This window comes from Borostomias antarcticus (genome assembly GCF_949987555.1).
Source record: "Borostomias antarcticus genome assembly, chromosome: 9".
NCBI classification, from domain to species: Eukaryota; Metazoa; Chordata; class Actinopteri; order Stomiiformes; family Stomiidae; genus Borostomias; species Borostomias antarcticus.
Genome location: NC_140242.1, coordinates 27,822,558 through 27,847,064, shown reverse-complemented (window position 1 = coordinate 27,847,064; position 24,507 = coordinate 27,822,558). Strand labels below are relative to the sequence as shown.

The window sequence follows — 24,507 nt, the reverse complement described above, 5'->3', positions numbered from 1 at the left end:
TAAATAAAACACAGGATTCCCCCCCAGCAACTAAAAACACAGTATGAGACAGGCCAAAACCAAGGGAGAGGGTCCGGGCCAGGAGCAGGGGCGAGGGATGAGGGTCCGGGCCAGGAGCAGGGGCGAGGGATGAGGGTCCGGGCCAGGAGCAGGGGCGAGGGATGAGGGTCCGGGCCAGGAGCAGGGGCGAGGGATGAGGGTCCGGGCCAGGAGCAGGGGCGAGGGATGAGGGTCCGGGCCAGGAGCAGGGGTGAGGGATGAGGGTCCGGGCCAGGAGCAGGGGCGAGGGATGAGGGTGAGAGTAGAGAGATAACAGAGAAAGAGTGGGAAAGGAGGACACATGACACATATGTTCGGTCCACCCTCCAGGTGACTGTGTGAGATTTTAACCACAGCTTTATTTCATCCTCTGATGAGAGGCCCATCCGAAGAGTTCCCTTGAAGTTAACGTGATCACTCGTCTCACTAATTGCCTGGTAATCGCAGACATGGTAATCATAGCTGTCTGGCAAATTATCCTATGAAACACAACAGAGTCAAATGAAACAAGATAGGCACGAATGCATGTGACAAGGGCATTTCGTTAATGTATGTATGTATGTGTGTGTGTGTGTGTGTGTGTAATACTACAAATAGAACCCTTTCCACAGCAGTCATCTTGACCGAAAGCCAGGTAAACCTACATCCTGTGAGCCAGACTGGCACATTGATTGACCAACACATGGATACAGACTGATTAACATTATTAAAGACACAGGTGTCAGTCTGTTTCACAGGATGTAGGTTTACCTGGCTTTGTGTCAAGATGGATACTGTGAAAAGGGTCTTTTCTAGAGTAGGCTGTATTTTATGAGAAAATAAACAGTTTATCTAGAGAGAGAAACCTTCAGAGTAGGGAATTCCGAGATATTACTCTTGGGACTGGTGCAGATAAACTTCTTATGACAGGGCCTCTCACCGAGTCTTGCTCTCAATTGTCTGAGGAGAAAAATCATCATTTTGGACATAACGTTAGTAACGTTTTTCATTTGCATAACGTTACACATGGGATAACATTATCAGATTTAGAAAGGGAAAAAAGACAATGGCGAGAACTAAAGACAGGTTCACTTAGCTAACGTTAACGCTATAGCTATAACATTAACTAAACATCAACCAAGTTTAGCAGGACTAATAAAGCGACACTGGCGAATGACAACTTTGGGCTAATATAATTGGCTTTAATGTTACTGATTAAACACATAGTGGAAGAACATAGTTTGATGATTTATTGTTAATTTTACGTTACCGTTTTTCTTCTTCACTCAAAGGCATAACTTTGTGCGTTCTTTCGTTGTCTGCAGTGCAGTGCGGCGAAAGTCTGGCCTCTTCGCGCGTAGCCTACGCGGCAAAAGCAGCCTAGTCTAGTCTAGTCTAGTCTAGATCTACAGTCTAGTCTAGTCTAGATCTACAGTCTAGTCTAGTCTAGATCTACAGTCTAGTCTAGTCTAGTCGGCATCGAGTCATGGCCAATCCTGATGCTCGAATGGCAAGCAGGGCGTGTCTTGCCATAAACTCCAGTGGGTTCCATAATAACGTTCCCTCACAGTTCATCAGCTGGTCCACCAGGCTCCTCTCCTGTTCCTTTTCCCATCTGTTCTCCTTCCTCACCCATCTGCTGCGCGTCTCAAAGTTACTGTCCTAGAGGAGGAGCCCGACCCCCAACAGAGGTACAATATTAAACAACGCGCCTCGGGGATGCATTAAGATGCCAGGGAGAGATGGCTCCTTGTGTTTTCCCAATCTGCCCACGCGGCATTTTGAGTCGTCAAGTTCCTCGCCTTGTAGGTGGGGAAGGAGCTTTTGAGGAAGTCGTAGTCCTTCTCCAGCAGAGCTTTGGGGGAATGAAGAGAAGCGGAGTCAAATTAAAGTGACGAAAGCAGGGTCACTTCCTAAGGAGTGACGAGCAGATAATCCCGAAGACCAGAGTAGGCCTACCGTATCTCTCCTCTGTACAGCTCCGTTCCTCTTCCAGGGTCTTTGTGTGGAAGGCCACCAAAGCGCTGATCTCAGATCTGTGGGCCTGCTTCAGTTGCCTAGAAGTCAAAAGAAAGTGGGAGGTGGCTGAATGTTGACATCCTTCTAGTAGAGGACTTTATTGCAAGATCCTGATTTTACAGTCTATATGTAGCCGGACTGAACCGGCCGCGTTGTGTTCTGGTGCGCTAAACCGTACACTGGTCACTGCTTGACTTTTCTCTTTTTATTCAGGTCTCTGCATCTGAAATGTGGCAGCATACAAGACAGCTGGGCGTCACTCACAACGCTGTCACACTCAAACAGACCTCCTCCATGATCAGAAAAGCACTCACCTGACTAATACAAAAATCAGATGAAACAAACATGCATAATACACAAAACATTCTAGACAATCACACTGTACCTGAAATGTGGCAGCATACAAGACAGCTGGGCGTCACTCACAACGCTGTCACACTCAAACAGACCTCCGTGCAGTAGACTTTCAACATGCGAACTCAGTCAAACTCGGCCAAAACAACAAAAACATTGCATCCAATACGTCTCACCAGCAAAATAAAACCCCAATGGCCCCTCACATCCTCTGCATACAGATAAATCATTCAACAATCATTCGAACTTCACTCATCTCTAACCGCAGCACACAACGTGACTCACTGATTTTGGATAAATAACTCACTCTATCAAGAAATCAACCATTATGGTTAAAAATAATACTTAGTAATAGTGAACTGGAGAAAGTGATTTTTGTCTTTGCTACATATAGTTGTCAGATAGGCCCCACTTCATTAGAGAACACCTTTGAATCAGACGCGACCACCGTCGAATTAAACACTCACTGCGCCGAACATAGGGGGGTACCTACTCCATTATCTGTTGCTGTTGTTGCCTGCCTCTCTCTGCCCGTCGCTTGGCCTCGTCCAACAGCTGTGAAACAGAGAGGTGACCTCAGCGGAACCCAGACATCCCCGAAGACCCCTCTACTAGAGAATGAGTTGGATAGCCCACTGAAGACCCCTCTATTAGAGAATGAGTTGGATAGCCCACTGAAGACCCCTCTACTAGAGAATGAGTTGGATAGCCCACTGAAGACCCCTCTACTAGAGAATGAGATGGATAGCCCACTGAAGACCCCTCTACTAGAGAATGAGTTGGATAGCCCACTGAAGACCCCTCTATTAGAGAATGAGATGGATAGCCCACTGAAGACCCCTCTACTAGAGAATGAGATGGATAGCCCACTGAAGACCCCTCTACTAGAGAATGAGTTGGATAGCCCACTGAAGACCCCTCTATTAGAGAATGAGTTGGATAGCCCACTGAAGACCCCTCTACTAGAGAATGAGTTGGATAGCCCACTGAAGACCCCTCTACTAGAGAATGAGTTGGATAGCCCACTGAAGACCCCTCTATTAGAGAATGAGATGGATAGCTCACTGAAGACCCCTCTACTAGAGAATGAGTTGGATAGCCCACTGAAGACCCCTCTACTAGAGAATGGGTTGGATAGCCCACTGAAGACCCCTCTACTAGAGAATGGGTTGGATAGCCCACTGAAGACCCCTCTACTAGAGAATGGGTTGGATAGCCCACTGAAGACCCCTCTACGAAGACCCCTCTACTAGAGAATGAGTTGGATAACCCACTGAAGACCCCTCTACTAGAGAATGAGATGGATAGCTCACTGAAGACCCCTCTATTAGAGAATGAGATGGATAGCCCACTGAAGACCCCTCTACTAGAGAATGAGTTGGATAGCTCACTGAAGACCCCTCTACTAGAGAATGAGATGGATAGCCCACTGAAGACCCCTCTACTAGAGAATGAGTTGGATAGCTCACTGAAGACCCCTCTATTAGAGAATGAGTTGGATAGCTCACTGAAGACCCCTCTACTAGAGAATGGGTTGGATAGCTCACTGCGTGGCAGCTGTGCTGGTGAGACTGGCGTTCATCCTTCAGGAGAGCCATGAGCTTCCCAATGTGCTCCAGCATGTCCTGCAGTACCACCTGCCTGAAATACACTGCGGAAAGTACCACATGCCTTATAGGCCAACAGGAAATGTCCAAACTAGATAATCATTTTCAATTCATTTTTTCTATTCTTTGAGTGCAAAATCACACCGAGGTGCCTCAATGCACTTTACAACAAAATTCAAAACAACACAGAAATGAACAGACAAGAACGTGGACAGAGATGTGAAAACGCATGGACAGAAAACGACAAGCAATATACCGTACATGCATAATAGGATGACACACAGTAGCAACACGATTAGGCTACATTATAGGTTTTTATCTCATACTAACATTTGCAAGCCTTAGCCTAATACACGGACACTCACATTTCCATTTCCACAATGTTAGGCTGGTGTCTTGAGCTGAGCCAAGCTGCTGTGCTGAGTTCAAGTTAAAAAGTGGTCAGGCTGTTTCAAATTATGAGCTCATAGTCGGCATAAAGTCCTGAGTTCTAAATTCTTTTGAACGCATAATCCACACTGGTGTTCCAAAATCTTTGTATGAGGAAAATAGTATTTTTGGATCACTTGTTTTAGTTTATCCATTAAAATACCACAAACACATTTAGTGAGTGAAAAAATCAAAATCAAATCCTAAACTGCCTATCTACAGTATTTCATCAACACAGGGTCCCAACATGACCGATCCCAATAGCCTCAGCTAGTTTGTTGAGTCAACCAGTAGATGGCAGTATGCATCTAATAAACCTCTTTCAAATGGCAGAGAAGTGCTTAGTAGGAGTGATGTTGATGGGGTTCATCAGGATACTGGCTCCGGTAGGGCTGTTCCAGGTCTGGCCTTGATCCGGTAGGGCTGTTCCAGGTCCGGTCCTGCTCCGGTAGGGCTGTTCCAGGTCCGGTAGGGCTGTTCCAGGTCCGGCCCTGCTCCGGTAGGGCTGTTCCAGGTCCGGTTCTGCTCCGGTAGGGCTGTTCCAGGTCCGGTAGGGCTGTTCCAGGTCCGGTCCTGCTCCGGTAGGGCTGTTCCAGGTCCGGTAGGGCTGTTCCAGGTCCGGTCCTGCTCCGGTAGGGCTGTTCCAGGTCCGGTTCTGCTCCGGTAGGGCTGTTCCAGGTCCGGTAGGGCTGTTCCAGGTCTGGTTCTGATCCGGTAGGGCTGTTCCAGGTCCGGTCCTGCTCCAGTAGGGCTGTTCCAGGTCCGGTTCTGCTCCGGTAGGGCTGTTCCAGGTCCGGTAGGGCTGTTCCAGGTCTGGTTCTGATCCGGAAGGGCTGTTCCAGGTCTGGTCCTGCTCCGGTAGGGCTGTTCCAGGTCCGGTCCTGCTCCGGTAGGGCTGGATGACTGGAAGGAGGCAGAGTTGCTCCAAGACTCATTTAATAAAGGGTATCCATGCGATTCAACCCATGACTTTTATTTAACATTGAATCATATTGCAGTTTTATTTCAAGTTGAGAACCAGTATGCTGGTTGTTAAAATAAGTCAGACAACAATGATAAACAGAATTTTTTTGTTTTTCAAATTTATTAAAAAGGAATTTGGTCCACAGTAGTTAAGACTTTGGCACCTACAATATAAAAAAAATAAAAAAAAGTGTACACCCCAAATAGCATTCGAACAAAATGCCTGGATAAAAAGGATAAATAAAACAGGTTTTAAAAACATTTTTTTTTATTTGTCTTTCATCAGAGAGGCAACAGAAGAAAACGCTGGGACGATTCAGAACAGTCAACATCAGCTAACATAGTGTGGTCAGCCTGGGTCCACTACTGCACATGCCCAAGCCAGCACCTGTGTCTGAAGACGACAGGTAGCCGTAGGAGTTGGCTAAGGCACATACAGGTCACCTCAGCTATGGTAGAGTACCTGTGTTTGCATTACAGACAGTGCTTGGTTTTTTTGAGGGAAGGTTACAAGAATTGAATCACACTGGAATTGGTCACTGCGTTTCTTCCTGCTGTCTCTCTGGAGTAACATCTCACACCGGGGGAATCGCTACCTTCACAACAATAGAAGAATACTGGACGGCACTTGTGTACGCTAGGCACTGTCACTGGAATGTCTTCAAGGACAAATTGAGTCATAAAAATTTACCTTTAAAAAAAACAAAAAACATCAACATATGAACAGTCAAATACACAAACTCATAATCAGTCATGTCCAGGAATGCCTGGGAGGAATGGGGAGGTCAGCTAGCAGTGATGGGCGGTAGGTGTGGTGACCCCCCAGCTCAGGATAGCGCGGGGGTGAAGCAGCAGCAGGGCGAGGGCCCTAACGGCAAGTGGCTGCGTCTCAATCACCTCAATTAGCCTCCTTCCCTGGTCTCCTCTCCCCATTCACCACTACTGGTCTAGTAGGACATGGTGGGCTAAAGCAGCACGGTGGAGACCCATCCAAAAATGTCTTATATACTGTAACTGAAAGAAAGGAGACGAGAAGAGGAAGCTAGCTGAGACTTTCGAGGGTCGGCCGTAGTTCAACCACTGATGGGTGTTGGGACGGGAAGGGGCAGGAACGGTTGGGCGGGGGGGGGGGGGGATGTGGTAGGTCGAGTCCCCAGGAGGGGTCTTGTCTCCGGGCTGGGTCTCCTCTCTCGTCCCCTCTACTCCGCAGGGCTCTGGGCGTCTGCTAGCAGCTCCGGCCGCAGACACTCGATCGGACACTGGATGTTCTGGAGGAAGAGGAAACGGTTCAGAGGCGCTTAGTGTGGCCTGAGAGACGAGGATTCAAAATAAATAAAAAACATAAATAAATAAAAATAGGAGGGCTTGGGCGTTCTAGTAAGTAAAGGAAGGTGCTCTTTGGACAACAGGGTTAAAGTCACATAGAAAAAAAGAGGGATGTCCAAGACACTCTACTTAGAATAAAAAAAACTTTAATAATCCAGAAAAAAAGAGGGATGTCCAAGACACTCTACTTAGAATAAAAAAAACTTTAATAATCCCTCAGTTCATAATGGAACAGCAGGACACCGGCATGTTTGGGCTGAGCTAACAGCCTTCGTCAGGGCATGAGAAATAAATAAAAAAATGTGTAAAGAGTCCAGCCGACTGACCAGTTTTCGCAGGGCGTTCTCCCGGTAGCGGTCGAAAGCGTCGGAGCGGACCGGCTGCAGCAGGTCAACGTCCACCTCGGTCTGCCCTCCTGGTCTCCTGCAGTTCTCACAGCGCCAGCCCTGGGGGAGGGGGGAGAGGGTTAACACCACATACTGTACACACACACGCACACACACACACACACGCGTGCACGCTCACACGCACACATACACACTCACACGTGCTCGCACACACGCGCACACACACACACACAGGGCTGAAACACACACACACAGGGCTGAAACACCTGCCACCGGCCAAATGCAGATCAAATTTCCAATTGGCGACTAGATTTCGGAAGGCTATCTGAAAAAAATATGTACTTGACCGGTAGATTTTTTCATCTACAGTCCCCTTGGCAGGTGACTCACCGTGAGCCAAAAAGTTAAATTTTCATCCCTGCACACACACACACTCATACACACACACACACACACACACACACACACACACACACAAGCTACCGCCTCACCTGTTGTCCTCCGTAGCAGGTGCAGGTGCAGATGGCCCCCAAATACTCCTTCTGCCACTGGTTGCCCACCTGGTACATCTTCCCATCGTCATAACAGGTGGACTCATCTACAGGACCGCGCGGGGGGGTTATAGGTCAACACACACACCGCTGGACACCAGTACCATCTCTGCGTTCACGTCCGTTAGCTAGCATCGCTACGTCAGACTTACGTGGTTCACATTTGAACTCGCCCTTGCCGTTGCCCAAACAGGTGCAGCTCATCATGTGACCGTTCTCGGCGTGGCGGTCCCACTTCTCCCCGATGCGGTAGTTGTTTCCGTTGTCATGACACCACTCTGTCCGGGTGAGGGAGGAGGGTGGGCAGGGGGGGGGGGGGGGGGTAAGGTAGGCAAGCAAGGAGAAATACTAGTCAGATGGCGTGCATCTAATGCAGCTTCAGGAAGGAGTTTCAGATAAACGGTGTATAGAGCCGACACAGCTCCCCATCTAGACAGCGCAGTTCTACCGGAACGTTCTGCGCAATCCTATCGGAACGTTTCTCCCTCTTCAACACAGAACCCCGGTCTCCCACTCCTGTGGAGAAAAGGTTCTGATCGGACCCGATTCATCCCTCATACACACACACGCAGGTCATGTGATCCTATTGACCTATGACCTCAACAGTCGTACGTGATGACGGACTCGGAGTTTGGCATCGTCTGGTTACTGACTTGACAATGCAAACCGGAGACCTCAAGCTAAAGCTAGCCGCGAGCTACTCCCCTCTGTTGCCATGGTGAGCTCTTCTCAAACATGACCCAGACTTGGGGGGCTAGCATGAGCAGACCTCAGATCACACCTCAACTACTGATGTAGTATATCCCCCCCCCTAAGAACTACATGAAGGTTTATACTGCAAAAGTACAAGTGTCCATGAACAACTTGTGTTTATACAATCAATTGGACGCCAAGAGCGGTTTCAAAAGCAGTTAAGTCTACACCAGGTCAGCCCATGCTAGAATTGATTACTTGTAGTGTTGCAAAGCATGCTGGGTATGGGTTCAGTCACTCACTAGATGAATCACATCTGAAATGTCCACTGCCCAGCCCCAGACACCTGCACCAGAGCTTAAAGCCCGTCTCTGACATGCGTTCCCACTCCGAGTCCACCTCGTGGTAGGTGGCTGTGAAGGTGTCGTAGCAGACGTCCCTGTTGGCGAGGACATCGCCTGGAACTGACACGGGACAGAGAGAGAGGAGAGGGACAGACGATCATGTACTCGTTCACAACAAATGTCCTTTATCTTAACGCCGAGTCTCTGAGTTTCACTGGGGAACAGAGGGAGACGAGGTTAAAAACTCATCCACCAAAACTTCTAGGGAATCTTTGAGGACCGGTGGAGAATCACGCGGAAAATTATGATCATGATGCTGATTCGTCGTTTTAATTTACCGGCGTTGCCGACGGTGACCACCTCCTCCAGGATCTTCTCCTTGTGCGAGCCGCGGGCGGCCTCCACGATCACGTTGTAGGACGCCCCGGAGGTCAGGCCGATCAGGGTCGCGCTGGTCGACGTTCCCGGAAGACGCATCTGAGGCAGCGAAGAGGGGATTAGTGAGGAGCAAGGATTGTGTGTGTGTGTGTGTGTGTGTGAGGTAGAACGCATGTTGTCTGTGCGTGTCTATATGCGTTTGTGTGTGTGTGTGTGTACGCTTGAGGTAGAACGCATGTCTGTGCGTGTCTATATGCGTTTGTGTGTGTGTGTGTGTGTACGCGCGTGAGATAGAACGCATGTTGTCTGCGTGTTTATATGCGTGTGTGTGTACGCGCGTGAGGTAGAACGCATGTTGTCTGCGTGTTTATATGCGTGTGTGTGTGTGTACGCGCATGAGGTAGAACGCATGTTGTCTGCGTGTTTTTATGCGTGTGTGTGTGTGTACGCGCGTGAGGTAGAACGCATGTTGTCTGTGTGTCTATATGCGCGCGTGTGTGTGTATGCACGTGAGGTAGAACGCATGTTGTCTGTGTGTCTATATGCGTTTATATACACACGCACACAGGTGTGTGTATATACTGTACACACACACACACACACACACACACACACACACCTGGAAGCTCTTCTCCTCCAGGTGTGTGATGGGGTTGCAGGACACCAGGTACTCGCTGCTCTGCGGAACCGGTTGCCAGGCGATGGTGGTGTGCGTCTGCGCCTCCTGCGCCGTGTCGTTGTCGGGGAAACCGAAGGGCAGGCCGGGTACCGGACCCTCGCTGACCCGGACCAGCGGCACCCTGTGACCGTCCGGCCCGGGAACGGGAATGTAGACCAGGGGCTCGCGGAGGTGCGGGCGCTGGCCATCCCGGGCGCCGTTGGGGCCCAGGTTCTGGTACTCGGTGTAGATGTGCTGACCCTGCTGACCCAGAGTGTCCTGGCCACCGGTACCTACTAGCTGGACGTGGTTGTTGTCGCTGAAGCTACTACGTTAGCAGAAAAGAGGGAGCGGATGTTATGAAGTATGATGTTATTTACTATTTTATATTTTTATATTTACTATACAAGTTCTGAAATGTCTTTTTATATTGTGTATTTTACAAGGCTTTAACATCTAGCCCAGGGACTGCAGCTGGAAATTATCAACCCTGCTAATGCTGGGATATTTACAGTTTTATTCATGCTTTATGAATCATGGTGGATTGGTATGCACTGTCCCTGCTCAAATAAACTCAATAAAATAAATAATACATAAATGAAAGGAAAATAAATATTCCAGAAATTGCATTTTGCTACTCAAGCATGGTCTTTTTTTTTAATGTCTGAATTTTTGGATTGTGTGAAGAGATTGTGTGAAATCTCCCGGGGGTTGCCGGTCTTACTTCCTGTCGCTGAAGCTGACCTCGGGCACGTCCAGGATGTCGGAGGCGGGTCTGTGAGGCGCGGGCGGCCGGGGAACGGGCAGCTGTGGCATCAGCAGCTGTGGCTCAGGCTCTGCCAGAGAGAGGCGGGTGTGAGGGGCGAGGCGGCAGGTAGAGAAGAGCTGCAGTAGCCGCTTCAGCCAGCAGAGGGCAGCAGAGTACCGACGGTGCCTGACTACTGTCCCGTTACTACTGGGGGGTGTGTCCCAAAAATGTTTTTCCTGTCTCCTGCCTTCCTCAGCTCGTTTACTACCCACTCATCTCCTACCCAGGAATATAAGAGGAGGGGAGGAAAGGAAACGAGGGAGGAGAGGAGAAGACGTATCCTGTATCATATGCTACCACAACAACTACTGAAGACCTTTGACCTCATGCCAATTTTCAGCTCTAAAGCGAGATTTATCCTTCCAACATCCAATTCTGTGTTAGATACAACAGATTGAAATATACTGTGATTGCAGCTGAAACATTTATCATCTATGAAATAAAATATATAAAAAATGTCTTGCTGAAGTTTGAAAATGTCTACACTGTACTGAGTTATAATCTCTGAGACAGAAATCCCATTGGGTATTTTCCATTTTCCATAATTCCCATGTCGTTTATAGAGCTTCTGATTAGACTGTGAAATACGTTATAAAAACATTCATTTGGCCAATTCATTAATTCAAAGCCTGTCTAACAAAAACACATCTGCTCATTTATGTGGACTGAACTTGTGGAGCCGCGCCTAGAATTGTTATTGCATCAATTTTCCCCGTTCCAAAATGTCTCCCTTTGGCAGACGTGTGATTGGCCGATGCCTGTGCGCATAATGAGGCGATAGCTTCAGTCAGCAACTCCAGCAATGGACCGCAGGTGCTGTGAACGCATAACGACCCTCATGCATATTCATATCCATGGAGGAAACGAGTCAGGAATGATCGAAGGTCAGATTACAATTTGGGATAAATGGGACGCACCCTACGAAGCAGGGACGCTAGAGCTAACACCTTCAGCTGGTTAGGACTCAAAGCACAGAAGCTGACCGTGGTGCTGGGTATTAATGGCTAGCCGGCAGAAGCCATGGTTACAACAGACACGGACTCGACGCCACCGAAGTTCCACAGAGAAACGTTGACAACCGTCTTTTTCTGGAGGATCAAAGTGGTTAGCGTCATCGTAAAGGTCAAAGGTGAGCTGCTAAGGGGGTCGCTAGCTGTACTCACGGGTTCTGGCTTTGCCCACTAGGGGGGTGCTTCTCAGGGCGTTCTGCAGGGCCACGATCTTGATGATGTACTCAGTTCCTGGTTTCAAACCTACAAGCATTGAAACAACAAGGAAGTAAAGTTGAGACCGAGAGGGGTGACCAGGAAGGGCTGCTCGACTCCGCCCACAAAGTAGTCATTCGACATTGCTAGATCTGATCATGTGACCGGCGGAGCCGTCGCCGTACCGGTGATGGTGGCGTAGCTGCGCGTGGGCGGGGGGCGGGGCGTGAGTTCGCGGGGCACGCCCCCGGCCTGCTCGTGGGTCACGTAGTAGCCGGTGACCCCGGGGCTCCTGGATGGCTCCCAGGTGAACGACACACTGCTGGGGGTCAGCGAGGTGAAACGGATGTTGGTCGGGGGGACCACCACTGGCTTGGCTGGACAGAAACACGCGCGCACACACACACACACACACACAAAGTTAAGCATGGTTAGCGCTAGCTACATGCAGAGGATAATAACACAGAGCAATACATCACAGAGTTGAAATGCATGGTACCTGGTACCATTTTTTTTAAATATTTTTTTTAAATTTTGTATCAATATTGTATTGTATTTTGTATATTTTGTCGATTGTATATTTTATTGTATTTTTTATCCTGTACGGTGACTTTGAGTGACCTGAAAGGCGCCTTATAAATCTTATAAATATCATCATCTTATAAATAAAATGTACTATTATTATTACTACTACTACTACTACTACTACTACTATTATTATTATTCTTACCTGTGGTGGCGGTGAGGGTGAAGGGGGCGCTGCGGCCGTTGCCGTTCAGAGTGTAGATGTTGATCTTGTAGGTGGTGCCAGGCTGCAGACCTGGAGGACACACACACACACAGGTTAAAGGGCATAGGAGCAGGCTGGTATGTGTGTGTGTGGTGTGTGTGTGTGTGTGTGTGTGTGAGTGTGTGTGAGTGTGAGGGGACACACACAGGTTAAACACAGGGCATAGGAGCAGGCTGGTATGTGTGTGTGGTGTGTGTGTGTGTGTGTGAGTGTGAGGGGACACACACAATGCTTAACACGTGGGCATAGAAGCAGGCTGGTGTGTGTATGTGTGCGTGTCCTACCTGTGATGGAGTACGACCGCAGCTCGGGGCCGATGGTCCTCTGGATGGGGGTGGAGCCGCCCGTGGTGGGCGTGGCCTCCACCAGGAAGCCGGAGATGGTCTCGGTCTTGGAGCGCCAGGTGAGCGTGATGGACGAGTCCTTCATGTCAGAGATACGCACACGGCGAGGGGGGCTGATGGCTGGAGGACACAGACAGGAAGAGGATGAACGCGCCGTCACGGCGTTATTACTGACCGGGGGGTCCAGCGCCGCTAGAAAGGATCTGGATCTACGAACTTCGATGAATGACAAAACGAGTTGATCACTGATTCAAGGTCAAAGTTAATTTGTGTTCACTGACTTTCTTCATGTATATCATGATGTATTGTGTATGTGTTTGTTTGTTTGTATATTGTTGTTTGTGGACTCCAGGAAGAGTAGCTGTTACCATTTGTAACAGCTAATGGGATCCTAACAGACTTAAGTCAACTAAACGAACTGTAGGGGACATGTGACGGTCAGGAAGAACACATCGTTTTCAAACGTCCCGCCCTGATGTCCTGAGGATGACCACTCACTGTCCAGCGTGCTGACCTCCCCCTGGACCGGACGACTGGTCAACGAGTTCTTCAGAGCGTAGACGTGCACCTCGTAGGTAGTAGCGACCTTGAGAGAGAGAGAGAGGGGGAGAGAGAGAGAGAGGAGAGAGAGGGGGAGAGAGAGAGGAGAGAGAGGGGGAGGGAGAGAGAGATGAGAGAGAGAGGGAGAGAGAAATGAGAGGGGAAAGAGAGAGAGAGGGAGTGAGAGAGAGAGAGGAGAGAGAGAGGGGGAGGGAGAGAGAGATGAGAGAGAGAGGGAGAGAGAGAGAGAGAGTGAGAGAGGAGAGAGAGGGGGAGAGAGAGAGGGGGAGAGAGAGAGGGGGAGAGAGAGAGAGGGAGAGAGAGAGGAGAGAGAGAGAGATGAGAGGGGAAAGAGAGAGAGAGAGAGGGAGTGAGAGAGATGAGAGAGACAGACAGAGAGAGAGAGAGAGACAGAGAAAGAGATGAGAGACAAGCATATGGGCAAAGGAAGAGAAAGCTACAAGGAGCCTCTCTCTAGACAGCTGCGCCGCTCTCATCTCTCTGTGCTGTCCTCATCTGTTGCCCCGGTCTCATCTCTCTGTGCTGTCCTCATCTGTTGCCCCGGTCTCATCTCTCTGTGCTGTCCTCTACTGTTGCCCCGGTCTCATCTCTCTGTGCTGTCCTCATCTGTCGTGCTGGTCTCATCTCTCTGTTCTGTCCTCATCTGTCGTGCTGGTCTCATCTCTCTGTTCTGTCCTCATCTGTCGTGCTGGTCTCATCTCTCTGTTCTGTCCTCATCTGTCGTGCTGGTCTCATCTCTCTGTACTGTCCTCATCCGTCGCCCCGGTCTTTGATCTTCCCCCTCACTGTAAATGACTGGGCAGGACGACGGCCTGTGGCTTCGCTAGTCAGGGAGACCCCTGATTTAAAACCACCACAGGGCTGCGCTTCAATCCAGAACATCCTCTCCTCCGCTCCACTACAGAGAGACCACCACAGGGCTGCGCTTCAATCCACAACATCCTCTCCTCCGCTCCACTACAGAGAGACCACCACAGGGCTGCGCTTCAATCCACAACATCCTCTCCTCCGCTCCACTACAGAGAGACCACCACAGGGCTGCGCTTCAATCCAGAACATCCTCTCCTCCGCTCCACTACAGAGAGACCACCACAGGGCTGCGCTTCAATCCAGAACATCCTCTCCTCCGCTCCACTACAGAGAGACCACCACAGGGCTGCGCTTCAATCCAGAACATCCTCTCCTCCGCTCCACTACAGAGACCACCACAGGGCTGCGCTTCAATCCAGAACATCCTCTCCTCCGCTCCACTACAGAGAGACCACCACAGGGCTGCGCTTCAATCCAGAACATCCTCTCCTCCGCTCCACTACAGAGAGACCACCACAGGGCTGCGCTTCAATCCACAACATCCTCTCCTCCGGTCCACTACAGAGAGACCACCACAGGGCTGCGCTTCAATCCACAACATCCTCTCCTTCGGTCTGCCCACATTCACTTCTCTGACACCACGGGTGGGAGGGAGGAGCTTTTTATGGAATGAAACGCGGCCCTGGTGAGAAGCCAGAGACGACGGTACGGTTGAACCCACAGCAGAAGGAGAGACCAGGAGAAGGAGAGACCGCGGGCTGGACAGCTGCAGCCAGAGGCAGAGCTCTCATTAGGCCCTGGTCGTAAAACACGGCCCCCGAACCCGAATCACACAGCTGCTGGTGAAGCACTCGCATCCCAAATACTTTTCCTTTTAGCAAACGGCAACATTCTACGCGTCAACATTTCACATGATTCACGGTCGTTTCCAGAGCAGAATAAAACAAGATTTGGTAATAGCTCATCAGCTGCTGTTTTAAAACTCTGACACACACACACACGCACACACACGCACACACACACCCGAAAAAAAAAGGTATATTTGTGTTTACCATGAGTCCGGGTACGTGGACCTGGGTGCTGTCCGGCGCCACGTTGATCTCCTTAGTGGGTCCGGTCTTCTTCTTGGGGTTGACGACCACGCGGTAGCCCGTCAGCTGGGCGCTGGGCGTGGCCCAGGTGATGCTGAAGGAGGTGGGGCCGACCTGGGAGAACTGGAGGTTGGTGGGGGCGGGTATGGCTGAAGAGGAGGGGGGGCGCAGGGTTAAGAGGCGGGTTCCATCGACCGGCGGTTCGCTGATTTATTCAGCGGTAGAAAGATGAACTTGAGATCCGAACCCATGGGGAATGATAGTTCGGACCTCTGAAATGTTCCTAACTCTGAAGGTGACGTCAAAATACACCAAATTTACAAAATCTAATATTTATTTTGTTTACACTCAGAATAAGTCAATAAATAACCTCTATAACAAGCGGAAAGGCTTTGAAATTCCAATCAAATAACCAACTATACTTGAGTTTTGTGCGCTAGCCATTTTGATAAAATGTTGACTACGGCTACTAATAATTCGACGGCTACTAATAATTCAACGGCTACTTCCGGTTTTGTCACACGTTCTGTTGACCGGACGTTTCGTTTCTCTGATGTTCGGATCTCTGAGGTTCTACACTACGTAGAGATGACAGAACCTTCTTACTCCACAAAATATTAAATCTGTCCAGCAGAACCGACGGGCCTACCTGTAGCCTGGGTTCCCACCACCGGCGGACTGGGCGTGCGGTCGTGCAGGGCGATGACCTTCACCGTGTATTCACTTCCGGGTCGCAGGCCGTGTATCAGCGCCGACTCGGCGTCCCCGCGGGGGGCGGGCCTCAGCTCTCGCTCGCCCTCCTCCGGGCTGGAGTACAGCACGCGGTATGATGTCACCGTGCCGTCGGGGCCGTCCCACAGGATGCGCATGGAGGTGGAGTCCACGTCCGAGAAGGTCAGGTCCTTGGGGCGGTCCACCGCTGCGGGGGAGGAGTCAGGAGGGGGGGAGGGGTCAAACATGAGTCCGCATGAGCGCGGGCCAGCTATATGAGGAGACTGTATAGTGACGGGATGATGTACAGTAGAGCGTCGGGGACAGAGCGTCGGGGACAGAGCGTCGGGGGTAGAGCGTCAGGGAGAGAGCATCGGGGACAGAGCGTCGGGGGTAGAGAGTCGGGGAGAGAGCGTCGGGGGTAATAGAGCGTCGGGGGTAATAGAGTGTCGGGGGTAATGGAGCGTCGGGGGTAGAGCGTCGGGGGTAATGGAGCGTCGGGGGTAATGGAGCGTCGGGGGTAATGGAGCGTCGGGGACAGAGCGTCGGGGACAGAGCGTCGGGGACAGAGCATCGGGGACAGGGCGTCGGGGACAGGGCGTCGGGGACAGGGCGTCGGGGACAGGGCGTCGGGGACAGGGCGTCGGGGACAGAGCGTCGGGGACAGAGCACTCACTGGTGATGGCGGTCTCCACCAGGGGGGGGCTTTCTCCATCCTGCCCCAGAGCGTACACACTCAGGATGTACTCCACCGTGGGCATCAGCCCCGAGAACGTAATCTCCGTCTGGTCTGGACGGGGGGGAGGGAGGAGGGAGGGAGGGAGGGAGGGAGGGGGGGTGGAGAGGAGGGAGGGATGGAGGGAGGGAGGGGGGGTGGGTGGAGAGGAGGGAGGGAGGGAGGGAGGATGGGAGAGAGGCATCAGTATGTAAGTAGCCTTGAGAACCAAGGGTTCTGGAGCCTAGTGGCCCATAGGGCAAGAGCCCATCTCCATACCTTAGCGTGAGGCATCTTGTACAAGTACACCCCCTGGACATGACGCTAGTATATCGCAGGGACTGACCCCCAATACAACCCTTGATGCTGAGTGCCAAGCAGGGAGGTATCATTTTTTATAGTCTTTGGTATGACTCAGCCGGGGATCGAACACACAACCTCCCAATCTCAGGGCGGACCCTCTAACCACAAGGCCACGGAGCTGGTGGCATGAACAGCAGGCTTCTTCTCTGTCGTGCGGGTTAGGTGTTCTGTCCTCTCCCCCCCAGGCTTGGGGCCGAGGGGCCATCCTTTTACCCCCCCGAGCCTGGGTGAGGGGTCACCCGGGCTATATATCCGGGCACACCTCCAGGAGCCATGTCACCGTTTCGTCATCCACGACGTCAGGCCACGCATTCCGTTGGGTGTCCGATATATCGGACAGTCCTGGATGACGTGGTCTGCAGTTTGTTCCTCAACGCCACACTCGCACGCCGCACAGGATACCAAGCCCCATCTGCGCATTCGATGAGCGGAAGCGTCCAACGCCGGTCCGGAGGCGATTAAGCCCCACCCACGCCGGTCTGGGTAAGTCCATCCCGGGAGGGGAAGGACCGGCGGTCGGGATGAAATCACAAGAGTCTGGAGGTGTTCGCCTCCCACTCCACACGCCAGATGTGGTCCGCCCATCCTCGCTGATATTATGATCTCTGCAGGAGGGCGAGGCAGACGCCTTCTCGTGGTGCCCCCCCGTCAGCTTACCCAGAATTCTGCAGCTGAACTCCGAAGGGCTCCCCCCCCAGTAAAACCAACAGCGGGCTAATGCCTATAGAATGTGAACTACACGAACACAAGCCAAGCCCCACAGGTTACAAGCAGCAACTCGAGAGAGACAAATGAACCGTGGTATTGCTCCTACCTGGGGCCACCACCTCGGTGAAGGAGGGCCCCTGGCCGTTGCGGGGGACCCCGGTCACCCTGTAGCCCTGGATGGGCCCCTGGGCCGGGCTCCAGCGCACCGTGATGGTGCTGTCCTTCACATCCGTCACCTCCATCTCTGACGGGGACTCGATGTCTACAGAGAGAGAGAGAGAGAGAGAGAGAGAGAGGAGAGAGAGTGAAAAAGAGAGTGAAAGACAGCAAGAGAGAGGGAAGAGAGTAGAAGACAGAGAGATAGAGAGACAGAGAGAGACAGAGAGCGAGAGCGAGAGAGAGAGCAGAGATATGATGCCACAGCCAGTTACAGTGCCACAGACTCTGTGTGTGTGTGTGTGTGTGCGGTACCTGTCTTGTGCGTGACGTAGATGGGGGTGCTGGAGGCGGGGCTGTCCCCTCGGCCGGTGACGGCGTACACCGTGATGGTGTAGTCGGTGCCGGGACGGAGGTTGTGGATGGTGGCGGTGGACTGGGAGCCGGGGACCGTGAACTCTTTAGGGACACTGTGACCTCCTGGAGAGAGAGAGAGAGAGAGAGAGAGAGAGAGAGAGAGAGAGAGGGAGAGAAAGAGAAAGAGAAAGAGAAAGAGAAAGAGAGAGAGAGGGAGAGAGAGAGAGAGAGAGAGAGGGAGAGAGAGAGAAAGAGAGAGAGAGAGGGAGGGAGGGAGGCAGGGAGAGGGAGAGAGGGAGAGAGAGAGAGAGGGAGAGAGGGAGAGAGAGAGAGAGAGAGAGAGAGAGAGGGAGAGAGGGAGAAAGAGGGGGGACAGAAATGTGAGTTCAGGCGAGGTGTGTGAGGTTGGCGGAGAGGAGGGGAGCGGAGTCGGGCGGGGCAGGCCGGTTCTTACCGGACTCTCCGTGGGTGATCCTGTAGTACCGGACGGTGACAGAGGGGGCGTCCCAGCGCACGGTGATGGAGGTGGGGGAGGAGGAGACCACTTCCAGGTCTGTGGGAGCATCGGAGACTGGGGAGAACACACACACACACACACACACACACAGTTAGAACAGACACAAAACAACAGTTAAATCATACACATCAGCATAACCACCCATGTATTTGACAGCAGCAGCAGGCACACAAGATAAGGGGAAATGAGAAAGTGGGGAAAACTACAAAAGATAAATATAACAGTTTGGTCAATAGTAAATGGACTGGACTTGTATAGCGCCTTTCTACCTTAACCCTTTTAACCCTGAAAGTACAGTGACAACATTTTGAATATTAATTGGATTTTCCCTATACTACTTGGATGCGCAGTTTCTCAGCTTTCAGCAAGTGTTGGAGTGAGAAACTTTTTAGATTTGTTAGATATTTTTTAAATATTATTAAATATGTTAGATATTTTTAAAATGTTGCCGGTGACGTGGTCGTATTGAAAGGGTTAACGGACAAAGCACTTTAAAATGGCCTCTCATTCACCCATCCACCCACACATTCACACACCAATGGTGGTAGCTGCCATGCAAGGTGCTAGCCTGCTCATTGGGAGCAATTTGGGGTTCGGTGTCTTTGCCCATGGACACTTCGTCATGTGGACAGGAGGAGGCGGGATTCGAACCGCCGACCCTGCGGTCACTGATCGGATGTTCTTACTCGTCTTCTGTTGTCCGGTGAGCGGCTGGCTCTCCTGGCGTCCGCTGACGGCGTAGATGCTGACCAGGTACTCGGTCTCGGGGTTCAGGCCGGTCAGGGTGAAGTGGTTCCTGGATGGGGGCAGCCTCTCGTCCTTGGCGCGGCCTCCGCTGGACATCTGGAAGCGCAGACGGTAGCCCGTGATGGCGCCCTCTGGTGGGTGCCAGTGCACGGTGAAGGAGTTGGTCAGGATCTCGGAGAAGCGCAGGCCGGAGGGGGAGTCCAGCGCTGGGGTGGGGGGAGGGGAGGAGGGGGTAAAGGTCGTCAGGTCAAACCTCAGACAGGTGTAATGATATTCACAACATTAAAGACAAGGGTAATGGTCACACTTTATAATAACTATCCTTCATAATCAATTTGTAAAGCAATCGTAAACTAGAAATGGTGCTCAGAGAGCACAGACCTCCGCCCATGAATGCATTGCGTGGCTCTGTGTGCGCGTTAGTGTGAGCAGGACATGTTTGGTGTTGCTACATGTGTTAGCTTGAGAGCTTTATCCCAGTCCAAACCCTGTGTCTCTTGTGACCTTCTCACGTCGAGATATGCCCTTTTATAGACATTAAATGGGAGGAATTTTTTGCTCCTGAGCCCAAGTCCAAAAATGAATGGAGGTGAATGGGCAGCCATGTTTGGGCGCTCTGTGGCGCCCTCCTCTGGTTGGATCAGCTCCAGAGTTGAATGGGTTCTACAGTAAGATGGACCATGCTACACCCCTTCACCGAGTTTCAAACTAACAAACCAATAAATAAACCAACCAACCAACACACGTCTTTCGCTAGCACGGAGGTAATGCTTGCATAACTACTAGTCATTTACTCACTAATCACTGACCATATAACCGTTTGCAACCATTTAAAAGTTCATTTATTTTCTAGAAATAGTTAGTTATAATATAAAGTTACCAATGTAATATAATAAAAAGTTCATAAGTGGTGGTACTCACTGGTTTTCTGGGTTCCTACGACCGGTGAGCTCTCGCGCTGCTCGTACACACACACCACGCTCACCAGGTACTCCGTGTTGGGCACCAGGTCTACAGGGAAAACATCGGGTTCACTGGTCAGAACAGAGGATCTGAGGGCTGAGTGTGTGTGTGTGTGTGTGTGTGTGAGAGAGAGAGAGAGAGAGAGAGAGAAAGAGGGAAAGACTGAGCAAGAGAGGGAAGAGAGTAGAAGACATGGAGAGAGAGAGAGACAGAGAAAGACAGAGAGAGAGAGAGAGAAAGAGAGAAAAAGAAAGTAAAAGACAGAGCAAGAGAGAGGGAAGAGAGTAGAAGAGACAGAGCGAGAGAGAGACAGAGCGAGAGAGAGAGAGACAGAGACAGAGAGAGACAGACAGAGACACAGAGAGAGAGAGAGACAGAGACAGAGAGAGACAGAGAGACAGAGAGAGAGACAGAGACAGAGACAGAGAGAGACAGAGAGAGACACAGAGAGAGACAGACAGAGAGAGAGAGACAGAGAGGGACACAGAGATAGAGATAGAGACAGAGACGGACAGAGAGAGAGATGACATCTCTTACTCCTCAGGACCACGCTGTTGGCGCTGCCCCCCACGCTGCGCTCCGTGGTGTCGTCCTCCTCGTCGATGGGGTGGTACCTGACCAGGAAGCTGTTGATGTGGGCGGGGTTAGGCACGGTGGGCGCCGACCAGCTCAGCTGCATGCTGTTAGGACCCACCTCTTCAAACAGCAGGCCGGTGGGGGCGGGGACAGCTAGGGGAGGGGACGAGAAAGACAACATTAGCAAGTACCGACACACTCTTAAGAACCAGCACCATGTGAGCCGCAGAGCTAACAAGAGTGCGTGTGCCGATTATTTTACAACGGTTTTTTAAAGTCTGGGAACAAACAAGCTTTTGGTGAGGATCAAACGAACCTCCAAGCCTGTGGTGCGGAGAAGAAGAACCAGATGAGTTCACCTGATGATAACCATCTGGTCTCTGAGCACTGACACACACACACGTACCCTAACACACACACACAGCTCACCGGTCTGCTGAGTGACCGTGGTGGGCTCGCTCTCGCCGTTCTCGGTCACCGTGGTGACGCTTATGTCGTAGTCGATGCCGGGCTCCAGGCCGTAGACGGTGTAGTAGCCCGCCGTGGGCTCCACCATGTCCTCGAAGATCGGCACGCTCTCGCCCGCCGCCACCACCGTGATCCGGTAGCCGGTGACGGCCGTGTAGTTGAGTGGGCTCCAGCGCAGCCCGATGGTGGTGTCGGTCACGTCCACGAAGTCGAGGTCTGTTAGCTGAGGCACATCTAGTGGGGTTAAAAAAGCAGGGGAGGAGGAAGAGAGGGAGGGAGAGAGAGAGAGAGGGCGGAGGGCCGAGGAGGAGGACAGCACAGAGACACCAGACACCAGCTAGGGTGAGTCGGGGACCAGGAAGCAGGGCCAGTCAGTGATAGGAGATAAGGGAACACCCTCGCACCCTCGCTAAGAGTAGGAGACGTCCTAATCAACTATCAATCCAGTTCACCAATTAAAAATCTAGAAATTAATTGTTGTAAATCATATACTGTATACAGACGGGTGACAAACTAATCAATCAAAGCTTTATTTGTATAGCGCATTTCATACCCAGAGGCAACACAATGCGCTAAAGGAAACACCTGAATAAATGGGTGGAGAAACATAAGCAGTGCAGATGCTTCCATACAGGTGTAAAATCCCATCATGCTCTGGGGCATGTATAAACATGCTGAGCAGGCCCAGGTGACCACCATTATGGATCAAGATGGCAAGAGGAAAAGATCTAAGTGGCTATAAAAGAGGGTTTGTTATTGGGGCACAGATGGCAGGAACTTCAGTCAGAAAGACTGCTCAACTGGCTAGTGTTTCAATAAGAACAGTGACTAAAGTGGCATCTGCATTTCAATATTTGGGAAAAGACATCAGTAAATAGGGGTTGAAAGCACACATTCGATGATCGTGGTGCTTGCGCATTAGTGCGCTATGTAATGAAAAACAATAGTGTGTTCCTCAGGTGCCTGAGAATATCAATACAGGACGTGATCAGACTCAGCGAGAACAGTCCGTCGTCTGCATAGAGAGAGATATTATAGCAGAGCATAAACCCCTCACTGCAAAGACGAAGGCACATTTGAGAGTTCAGTGGTGCAAAAACCATATGCACTGGTCTACAGAGAGGTGGAAATAAATTGATAAGGTCAGATCCAAGGTCAGATCCAGAGTCATCCTTCACCATATTCTCAAGAGTGTGGCATACGCCAAGGGAACGGTCCAGGCCTGAATCCTTGACCCCAACAGTGAGGGGGACCAGTGTCTCTGTCATTCTGTGGGGAGAATTTTCCCGGCATGGTTTGGGTCCACTTCCCTTAGAGGGAAGGTTCACTGCAAATCAATACAATTTTCTTCTGAGTGATCACCGTTATCCTCTGATGAAACATCTCTAGCCTGATGGGAGTGGTCTCTTCCAGGATGACCATGCCCCCATCCACAGGTCATGAGGAGGGGTCACTGGATGGTTTTGATGAGTATGAAAAAGATGCAAATCATATGCCATGGCCTTCGCAGTCACCAGATGTCAACCCATTGAACACCTATGGGAGATTTTGGACCAATCGGTTACGACAGCGCTCTCCACCGCCATCGTAAACACCAAATGAGGGAATATATTCTGGGAATATATTCTGGAAGAATAGAGTTCCATCCCTCCAGTAGAGCTCCAGAGACTTGTTGGATCTCTGCCAAGATGCACTGAAGCGGTTCTGGAGGCCCGTGGTGGCCCGTGGTGGCCCGACACCGTACTAAGACACTCTGTTGAGTGTTTGTCACCCGTCTGGTTTACAGTCTAAATCCAAATTTGTCTTGCTTAAACCGTAACCCCTGGAAACCTCCCCCCACTGACTCGCATGCTGTTGATCAAATGTGATGCTACGTGCTAATAGTCATATCACATTTCTCACACAGAAATTAGTTTGTGTACAACACAACTATAACGAAAGACACACAAACACACATCCAGGCACAGGGCGAGAGCCGGTGCCAGCAATAGTAGTAGAATGTCGTCATGATAACTGACTCAACACAGGTTCAGTATCATGCTGATGGGTTGGGCTAACGCTGTCCAACAGCAACGTCCAACATCAGACACGAGGAGAGACGGGGGCCACCTCTACGGGCGTAGCTGGCGGGGGAGGAGGGCGAAGGCCTAGACTCTGACCCCAAGTCAGATTCTAGTTTCCCCTCCACTGGTTAAGGTTAAGAATGAGAGGAGGGGAAGCTGATCTCAGACCAGCCGCTACAGACCACCTCACCCCCGAGCTGCTGGGAACGCTCCTGGTCACAGGCGTTACAGGGGTCAAGAGGTCACACACGCCGGGCCTTGGCCACGCCTACCTTGCGTGATGGTGGTGGAGACCGGCACGCTCTCCATGTTGTCTTTGACGGTGAACACGCTGACGTTGTACTCTACACCCGGACTCAGGTTCTCCAGGGTGCACGAGTTCTCGCCCGCCTTCACAAACTCCTCCACTGAGTTCCCTCGCTGCCCATTGGTCGGGGTGCATGTCACTCTGTAGCCGGTGATGTCTGGTCAGGGAAACAGACAGGGAGAGATTTTGGCCGATACCGATGACAGATATTAACATCGCTGTCATGGCCGATTTACCGATGTCGATATGATCTGTATAAAAACAAGTTTCTATGATAATCAAATGTTATACATATTGAAAAACACATGGAAACACGGTCTCCATTTCCAAAACATTTGGAAAAGCTGATAAATCATAAATTTACTGCATTGTTTCCTCTCAAAAACAACACACACACAACAGCAGCTAGACAGAAATAATTATCGGTTGTTCATATCGGCCCTGTTTTGCACATCGGACCGATACCGATATATTAAAAAATGACTAACATCGGCCGATACCGATATGATTGCCGATATATCGTGCATCCCTAACGAAAACTCTTGGTATGGCCAAGGGAA

General features: G+C 50.9%; 1 protein-coding gene across 1 annotated transcript in view; it reads right to left on the bottom strand.

Annotated features, from left to right (window-relative positions):
- Nucleotides 1–6,589: 6,589 nt before the first annotated feature.
- Nucleotides 6,590–24,507, bottom strand: part of fn1a (fibronectin 1a) — a gene marked incomplete at both ends in the record, with an annotated part of 37,320 nt that continues 19,402 nt past the window's right edge. Inside the window, 24 exons of the mRNA XM_084443169.1 lie at nt 6,590–6,658; nt 7,043–7,162; nt 7,555–7,661; nt 7,767–7,892; nt 8,610–8,771; nt 8,990–9,128; nt 9,649–10,012; nt 10,412–10,523; nt 11,659–11,748; nt 11,886–12,077; nt 12,431–12,520; nt 12,775–12,954; nt 13,333–13,420; nt 15,258–15,445; nt 15,946–16,215; nt 16,684–16,797; nt 17,900–18,055; nt 18,265–18,429; nt 18,761–18,877; nt 19,510–19,776; nt 20,492–20,581; nt 21,071–21,262; nt 21,539–21,811; nt 23,913–24,104. Of these exons, the coding sequence (XP_084299295.1) occupies nt 6,590–6,658; nt 7,043–7,162; nt 7,555–7,661; nt 7,767–7,892; nt 8,610–8,771; nt 8,990–9,128; nt 9,649–10,012; nt 10,412–10,523; nt 11,659–11,748; nt 11,886–12,077; nt 12,431–12,520; nt 12,775–12,954; nt 13,333–13,420; nt 15,258–15,445; nt 15,946–16,215; nt 16,684–16,797; nt 17,900–18,055; nt 18,265–18,429; nt 18,761–18,877; nt 19,510–19,776; nt 20,492–20,581; nt 21,071–21,262; nt 21,539–21,811; nt 23,913–24,104 (3,863 nt within the window). The remainder of the gene's footprint in view (nt 6,659–7,042; nt 7,163–7,554; nt 7,662–7,766; nt 7,893–8,609; nt 8,772–8,989; nt 9,129–9,648; nt 10,013–10,411; nt 10,524–11,658; nt 11,749–11,885; nt 12,078–12,430; nt 12,521–12,774; nt 12,955–13,332; nt 13,421–15,257; nt 15,446–15,945; nt 16,216–16,683; nt 16,798–17,899; nt 18,056–18,264; nt 18,430–18,760; nt 18,878–19,509; nt 19,777–20,491; nt 20,582–21,070; nt 21,263–21,538; nt 21,812–23,912; nt 24,105–24,507) is intronic.